General features: G+C 39.9%; 1 protein-coding gene across 4 annotated transcripts in view; it reads left to right on the top strand.

Annotated features, from left to right (window-relative positions):
• Nucleotides 1-8,983, top strand: part of LOC137976428 (adhesion G protein-coupled receptor L4-like) — a 68,431-nt gene continuing 59,448 nt past the window's right edge. The window contains exons 1-2 of one of the 4 annotated variants that reach the window (XM_068823771.1): nucleotides 1-175; nucleotides 5,736-5,801. In XM_068823771.1, the coding sequence (XP_068679872.1) occupies nucleotides 5,750-5,801 (52 nt within the window). In that variant the 5' untranslated portion in view covers nucleotides 1-175; nucleotides 5,736-5,749. Of the gene's footprint in view, nucleotides 176-2,709; nucleotides 2,939-5,735; nucleotides 5,802-8,983 lie in introns of those variants that run through there. The other 3 variants (XM_068823768.1, XM_068823770.1, XM_068823769.1) reach the window with 3 other exon arrangements.

Genomic DNA, 8,983 nt, shown 5'->3' with positions numbered 1-8,983 from the left:
TCGGATTCTTTAGCCGCAAAGATCTGGATAAAGGTTTTCGTGCTTCGGCGCCCAAACGACTGTCATACTTTTATAGGTATGCGTATATTATCTGGCGACTGAATATAAACAAAGACCAGACGGGAGTAATCAAATTGGTTCTTGTCCTACTGTGGAGTCATTTTATTTTGCTTTGGTAAGTCTAGATTCAAGTTGCTCGTTCTCAGTAAGTGCGGTGAAAGTGGAACAGCTTAAGATGTTAACCGTGAAAAACCTGTACTAAAAGAGGTGAAAAATGCTTCCTGCTGATATGGTGTTTCATCGGAGCACATTGAAATTGCGTTGTTTTATTCTGAATCTTTTTCCCCTGCAAAAACTCGACATCGTAATCAGCACACCAAAAGGAGAATAGGGAGATTCGAGCCATATCAGATCTCATCGTACCCTGCGAACAGAGTCTCTAGAGACTCTGCTCGCAGGGTAATCTGATCGATACTCTTGACCGATTAACGGTGTCACTCGGAGTCGTTTCAATCCGCATTCACAGGATCAGCTAAATACAAATTAATATCAGTTTGAGAGCAAGGTATGATAGATTTTTATTAGAAGAAATTTTATGAACATCTTACATACATGCCGCAGGAAAGAAGGACTGCAAGAGTTTTTTCGTGACAATGGTTTGAATGACTGCATGTCATTCGTCAGTGGCTTTCGTGGGTAACGCGGTCGAAAGCCGGACACGATGGGACAGCTATTCTTAGAGTTATTTTCATAGAGTTGTGTCGTAGAGTTAAGAGTTAAGTTTCCAAAATCCTGAATTCACGATTTTTGACTGCCAAAATCCCGAATTCAAAAGTTTGGAGTGCCAAAATCCCGAATTCAAGATTTTGGACTGACAAAAATCCTGAATTCAAGATTTTGGACTGACAAAATCCTGAATTCAAGATTTTGGACTGACAAAATCCCGAATTTAAGATTTTGGACTGACAAAATCCCGAATTCAAGATTTTGGACTGCCAAAATCCCGAATTCAAGAATTTGGACTGCCAAAATCTTGAATTCAGGATTTTGGCAGTCGTTAACTCTAACTCTAAGTCATAACTCTACGGAAATAACTCTATTGATAGTTAACCTCCGGACACGAAAGCTTAACCTTGAATTTTGCAAGGTGAAAACTAAATTGGCTGCCTCTGCGTCTTGGAAATTTCAAAGTTGTAAAACATCAAATAGATTTTTATTTTCAGAGCATTTGCTGCTCAATGAGTACGCATTGTATGTTGATTACAGCGACATTTTCAAGGTTCTTGTGTTTCGTTGGATTGTCACCTTACCGCATGCAGTGCACTAATTATTAATTTTTCAGAACTGATACGTATGACAATACTGTATTGTTTTCTGAATGTTTTTCATTGCTTCACTGTGAACCTTAGGAACCGCGTTGCAAATGATTTCTAATGAGTTAAAAATGATCTTCAATGCATTTTCGTTTTCGTTCAGGAAGGCTTTGTCAATGTTTTCAAGTGCATTATAGATGATCCGTAATGCATTCGGAATGTTGCAAAATGCTGACGTATTCTTGGGTTGCACGTGACGTCACAAAAAAATATAATACAAGACTAAAGAGCTGTTTGAGATTTTATCTTGATCAGCTACAAGAGCTTTTAAAAATATATCTGTTTGCAAGTTTTCAGCTCAGTACCATGCTTCGTTTCGAAAATAGAGCAGTTTAAATTTCACAGTTTTTCATAGTGCGTGACATGTTGACGGCCTTCGAAAAACATGCCAATTGCATAAAACATCGATTTCCCTCATGTTTTTGTGACCTAAACAGCTAATAAACTAGAAGACGTGTCTATACGAATGTTTACTGGCTCATTATACAGCAGAAAGTGTTGAAGACAGCCAAACTAAATTCCAGATGTTTCTACAGGTTTCCGGCCGCCATGTTGGTCCAGTACACCAACATGCCGCCTCCATACTAAACTCTACAAATTTGAGTAATACATTTCGCCGAATAACTCAAGTAAGGAATATTGCACAGCCCTGAAACTTGGACCCGTTGTTTATTTATTCCTCTTCTATAACATTTCAAGCAAGCAAACAAATATGGTGAACGATGATAAACATTTTTGGGGATTAATGGAACAGCGCAAAAATTTTCGGGATCAAGGGAACGTGAGCTAAAAACATTTCTGGGAACAAGGGGTTTTATTAATGGGGAACAAGGGATAAAATCCAAAAAGACTAAGGGATCAAGGGAACATGTAACCCCCCTGGGAGGGGCTCTCTAAAATGTTCAAGAATGATCTTGAAATGTTTTTCAATGCATTGGAAACGCTTCACAAAGCTTTCTTAAAAAAATTAAATACTTCCCGGGTTGTTTCATCTTCGAAGTGACAAATATAAACTCAGTGATGAAATGGTATATGAAATGAATCATATATGAACTGCGGATGTAAAATCAAGCGAAGTTATGATCTTCGCAGTTATGAACGCAATCTTTACAATTGCGTAGAAAAGCCTGAAAAATTAAAAATTAAAATATAAACTCAGTGTTCGTCACGGTTATCTTGAGCATGAGCTTCCTGCTTATCTTGTATTTTTATGGCCATTTAGCGCATTCTTCGGCAGCTGTTACATTATCCCTTCTGATCTATTCTTCAATGGCCTTCAAGTCACCTGAAAAGTAATATCGGATTCTTTAGCCGCAAAGATCTGGATAAAGGTTTTCGTGCTTCGGCGCCCAAACGACTGTCATACTTTTATAGGTATGCGTATATTATCTGGCGACTGAATATAAACAAAGACCAGACGGGAGTAATCAAATTGGTTCTTGTCCTACTGTGGAGTCGTTTTATTTTGGTTTGGTAAGTCTAGATTCAAGTTGCTCGTTCTCAGTAAGTGCGGTGAAAGTGGAACAGCTTAAGATGTTAACCGTGAAAAACCTGTACTAAAAGAGGTGAAAAATGCTTCCTGCTGAAATGGTGTTTCATCGGAGCACATTGAAATTGCGTTGTTTTATTCTGAATCTTTTTCCCCTGCAAAAACTCGACATCGTAATCAGCACACCAAAAGGAGAATAGGGAGATTCGAGCCATATCAGATCTCATCGTACCCTGCGAACAGAGTCTCTTTGGAAGATCGAAAGAGACTCTGCTCGCAGGGTAATCTGATCGATACTCTTGACCGATTAACGGTGTCACTCGGAGTCGTTTCAGTCCGCATTCACAGGATCAGCTAAATACAAATTAATATCAGTTTGAGAGCAAGGTATGATAGATTTTTATTAGAAGAAATTTTATGAACATCTTACATACATGCCGCAGGAAAGAAGGACTGCAAGAGTTTTTTCGTGACAATGGTTTGAATGACTGCATTTCATTCGTCAGTGGCTTTCGTGGGTAACGCGGTCGAAAGCCGGACACGATGGGACAGCTATTCTTAGAGTTATTTTCATAGAGTTATGTCGTAGAGTTAAGAGTTAAGTTTCCAAAATCCTGAATTCACGATTTTTGACTGCCAAAATCCCGAGTTCAAGAGTTTGGACTGACAAAATCCCGAATTCAAGATTTTGGACTGACAAAAATCCTGAATTCAAGACTTTGGACTGACAAAATCCTGAATTCAAGATTTTGGACTGACAAAATCCCGAATTCAAGATTTTGGACTGACAAAATCCGGAATTCAAGATTTTGGACTGCCAAAATCCCGAATTCAAGAATTTGGACTGCCAAAATCTTGAATTCAGGATTTTGGCAGTCGTTAACTCTAACTCTAAGTCATAACTCTACGGAAATAACTCTATTGATAGTTAACCTTCGGACACGAAAGCTTAACCTTGAATTTTGCAAGGTGAAAACTAAATTGGCTGCCTCTGCGTCTTGGAAATTTCAAAGTTGTAAAACATCAAATAGATTTTTATTTTCAGAGCATTTGCTGCTCAATGAGTACGCATTGTATGTTGATTACAGCGACATTTTCAAGGTTCTTGTGTTTCGTTGGATTGTCACCTTACCGCATGCAGTGCACTAATTATTAATTTTTCAGAACTGATACGTATGACAATACTGTATTGTTTTCTGAATGTTTTTCATTGCTTCACTGTGAACCTTAGGAACCGCGTTGCAAATGATTTCTAATGAGTTAAAAATGATCTTCAATGCATTTTCGTTTTCATTCAGGAACTTTGTCAATGCTTTCAAGTGCATTATAGATGATCCGTAATGCATTCGGAATGTTGCAAAATGCTGACGTATTTTTGGGTTGCACGTGACGTCACAAAAAAATATAATACAAGACTAAGGAGCCGTTTGAGATTTTATCTTGATCAGCTACAAGAGCTTTTAAAAATATATCTGTTTGCACGTTTTCAGCTCAGTACCATGCTTCGTTTCGCAAATAGAGCAGTTTAAATTTCACAGTTTTTCATAGTGCGTGACATGTTGACGGCTTTCGAAAAACATGCCAATTGCAGAAAAGCATCGATTTCCCTCATGTTTTTGTGACCTAAACAGCTAATATACTAGAAGACCTCTCTATACGAATGTTTGCTGTCTAGTTATACAGCAGAAAGTGTTGAAGACAGCCAAACTAAATTCCAGATGTTTCTACAGGTTTCCGGCCGCCATGTTGGTGTACTTCACCAGTACACCAACATGGCGCCTCCATACTAAACTCTACAAATTTGAGTAATACATTTCGCCGAATAACTCAAGTAAGGAATATCGCACAGCCCTGAGACTTGGACCCGTTGTTCATTTAAGCGATTTATGTTTTAATACATGGGGTCCATGTTTTGTATTCTTGGGTTGCACCTGTGGACCCGGTTACACCTGTGGACCTGGTTACACCTGTGGACCCGGACCATGGACCCCTTCATGGACCTGGTCCATGGAACACCGCTGTGGACCACCCTCATTTTGTGAAAAAAAAACTCATAGAGAGAGAAGTGATCCTTGGACTTATCTGGACAATTTCAGCAATTTTCTCTTATAGACACCTGAAAAATTCAGGTGGAACACATGACCCCTGCGATGTGAGGACGGTTGGGCGCACTGGTCAATTTGTTGGGCTTGTTTTTTCCGGTGAAGGACTCGATGAACGAAATGAATGTATATTTGAAGTGCGGGTTATAGACGAATCCCTTTGGAGCCACCAATTTGAAATAGATGGTATATAGGTGTCTATAAGAGACGATTGCTTAAATCAGTAGCCCATAAACGTGATAAGCGAACAACAGCCGACAGCCCTATATTCCTGTTAAAAATGAGAGCAGCAACTTGATGTCATAACCGGATTTTTTTTTTCTTTTTGCGGAAAAGGTAGTCTGTATAGATCGTAGGCTATATAGATGTTAAATGCCGTGACACAGATCGTAGCCATGAGCTGGTCCACAGGGGTGGTCCATGGACCGGGTCCACAGTGGTGGTGCATGGACCTGGAGTCCATGTTTTGTATACGTCCCCAAAATGCGTTGAAATGGAAAAACGGTTAAGCCCGGTTTCCCCAAATAGGGTCACATATACACGTAATATTTCTGCCAATGCTTCAAGAGAGGAGGATCAGCGAGAAGCATTTTGCTATCGACTAGGAACTACGTGCTCGTGGGAGGCCGAGGTTTTTAATCACCGACGATCAAATTGACGCCTTAGGACGGCAAATGACGATCGGCTGGTTGTTCTTTGTCAAAATCAACGCCGGACCAGAGTAGAAAGAAATCTTCATTTCTCAAGTGCTTTCTTCATTGAATATTTCAGGTATTTTTTCACACATGAAGTTGACCATTCTGTTAATCGTTCTTTCATTGGCTTCAGTTGTAAAAGGTAAGTTTTTTTCGTGTTATACTAATACATACCTCTTACTAACTGAGTCCGTACTATAAGTTACGAACCGAGTGTTTTTCCGTTGATTTCGCGCTTGGGCCGCAAATTAACGGGAATAAGGGAGGATCAGTTCAAAGTACCGTACAGACCGAGAAAACGAGTTTAGCAAGACATTTATGATATCTCTGAGGTAATAAGGCGGGCGGAAAAGAAACCTAGTTCAGCGGAACGTTCATCTGCCAGAAATGATTGGCATGTGTAAAAAATTTGAAAAACTATGTCAGACGGTGTAATTCTCATAGACCCTTTCGGAAAAACGGTGCTGGGTAATCAGGATAAAGTGCATGTGAGCTTACAGACTTCGGTGTGAGAGTGTCCGATCAAAGTTTTATAGTGATGGTTTGTGAAGGAGAATTTACCGTTTCTCATAAAGTTTTCTCGATCAATCAAGGTGAGTGTTTGATTGCATGCTTGTTGCGTTCGACAGAACGCATACTATTTTCGCCGTTTTTCGAGATTTCTCCTGTTGTTTTTTGATGACGCGACTTTCAATGCCAGTTGATTTTGAGGTTTTCGACGGACTGGCTGGCAGGGTGGCATTTCGCCTCGATTTCATGTGGTAAATCGGTAGCCATAGTGATCACAGGCATCCCGTCATGCGAAAAGCACTGGTTCTATGTGTGATCGCATATCATATTTTTTATTGCTATTTTAACTTTTTTAGTTTCGCCAAGGTGAAGGAATTTGTTCAAAGTATCTCCCGCCAATATGATTGATACTACGTAACAGAACATCAGGTAGCTGTGTGCTTGTGTGTTTTCTAGGAAACAGACACCGGAATTCGCACCGCCAACATGGTATGATCAGGGGCACCCAACAACCAATTTGTTGTAAAACGTATTATTATACCCCAGTTAATGAAAATAAATGTTATTAAGGCATTTTCAGGTGTTTTTCATTGTTGCTGGGAAAACATTATCTGTTCCTTTTTCCCAGCAAGACACACAAGAAAATTCCCAGCCAGCTAGATAAAATTGGTTGGTTTCCCAGCCAGCTGATCAAATTTATTTCCCAGCCAGGAATTCCGCTCGCTTTCAAATCCCTCGATCCGAAACGACCGAACAAAAGCGACAAAACCGGGACAAAACAGGTTTTTTCCGCAAGCACAATCACTCTGACCAGCCGTCGTATGTTTGTGACTACTCTTTGGGAGAGGGAAGGGTTTTTTTTTTTTTAGTCGTCCTTAGTCTTCAGAGTTTCTACAGCCAGCTCGGGTTGAAATGCTAGAAAAAGTCAGTAATTCCCAGGCAAAACCTCTGTCAATAACAAAATTTCCCAGCCAGCTCATCGAAACACCTGTATTTTTGTCAGCCAGCAAGATTCCTCTGGGGAACAGATAATGTGAGGAACAGATTCGTTGGGTGCCCCTGTATGATAAGGCTGAGTTGCGATCTGTAGACTTCGTTGCTTTTCGCAGGAGCGCGAAAAGAACTATGACACCCGACCGATATTTTCCCTTCGGACATCACAGTTGATAAGATGAAATACCAACCATTTCATGTTGCTCAGCTATGGATTTCTAAAACACGACTTTCTTGCCAAATACACAAATCAAAATTAAATACACAAACATTGCATGTAGCTGGGTTGCCTTCGGGTCGAAATTCATTCGCGTTCATACGATTCGTATAAAAGATTTTGTTTCCTAAGATGATGAATTGTCAGGATTCCGTTAAATGACTATTCCGATTGAAAAAAGGGACGCATTACGATGCAGATGGCGGCTACCAAAGGAAATTGTTTCTCGGACTTTCAGATAAGATCAAGTGTCATTGTCAGACCATTTCACCCCTGTACTTTTTTCAGCATCTTATGAGAATAGCATTACACGGTTAACATCGTTACCGGCTCACGAGGGCGTTCTAGACCATATATATTTTTTCTCGTCGTTTTAATTTCGGCCTATTTTATCTCAACGCTCCGGTCAACTTTCGTTCACGGTCATTGTGCGGTAGTCAAGAATTTTTGCGCCTAAAAATCTTGGTCACGCGAATTCATTGAACCTTTTTATCGTCGTTTTGCATTCACCTGCACTTTTGTGCTTTTACAGCTATTGCTCAACAAAATATTTGCTGTCGAGTTCTTGCCATCAACCCACCGAGAAACTTTTTGTTTGGTAGTAGCCAAAACGCGGGGCCGGGGCCGGGGTCGGGGTGCCTTTTCTTTTTCCCATTTTTTTTTCGTTATTCTCCTGTACTGTTGTTTTCGAATGACCGACATGTCCTTCATTTATGGTGGAAATTCGTAAAAAACATTAAGGAACTTACCGTAAGCTATGAAAGTTCTTAAGGGACATCTTACGTTTTTTCTCGAAATCGGACTTTGTTTTACTATTTTTTGCGTGTGTTTTAAAATCGAAGGTGGTTTTTGCGACCATCTGACTTAGTTTTTCCGAAAATCGGAGTTTGTTTTTCGAAATTAAGATAATTTACGAAAATGCTGAAATTGGAGTTTATGAAATATACGCCAACTGCCAGAAACACTGAAGACTCGCAGAGCTGCACACTTGAAAAGAGCATTGTTATGTTTACTTCTTGAGAAAAAAAAAAGGACAGGATGATCGTCACGTAGTCACGCAACGTTCTCATTTGCTCGTTTGCTCGTGTTGATGTCATGTTGTTGTCTGTCTTTACTACAAACGGTTTGTAGTAAAGCCAGAGTCGCACGGGAACTTGCTAGTTAATTCTATTCGGACGTCAGGGGATCGAATCCAATATCACACACAAAAAAAACACAACAACATTGAAAACAATTTTGCGAAAACAAGCATATGAGAACGTTGTGTGACGACTATCGTGGGGCTGTGGCTATGTTCTGTTTCGTTTTAATTGTATTGCGGAGGTTTTTAAGAAGTAAACATTAAAATATGGTTTTAAAATGTGAAGCTCAGCGAGTCTTCGGTGTCTCTAGGAGTTAGCGTATATTCCCCACAAGAACTCCAATTTCAGTCTGAAATTCTCTTAATTTCGAAAAACAAACAAAGATGTCCCTTTCGTATCTTCCGTATGTTCCCTATTTTTTTGACTAATTTCTCCCTGATCTAAATCCTGCCTGCTCTTTCCTCAGTCTGTGGTCCACACCGTCTTGTATTCTGCTAATAAGAATCTTTCCCATCACCTTCC

This window comes from Montipora foliosa, chromosome 11 (genome assembly GCF_036669935.1).
Source record: "Montipora foliosa isolate CH-2021 chromosome 11, ASM3666993v2, whole genome shotgun sequence".
Lineage (NCBI taxonomy): Eukaryota > Metazoa > Cnidaria > Anthozoa > Scleractinia > Acroporidae > Montipora > Montipora foliosa.
This window is presented reverse-complemented; position numbering and strand designations above follow the sequence as displayed.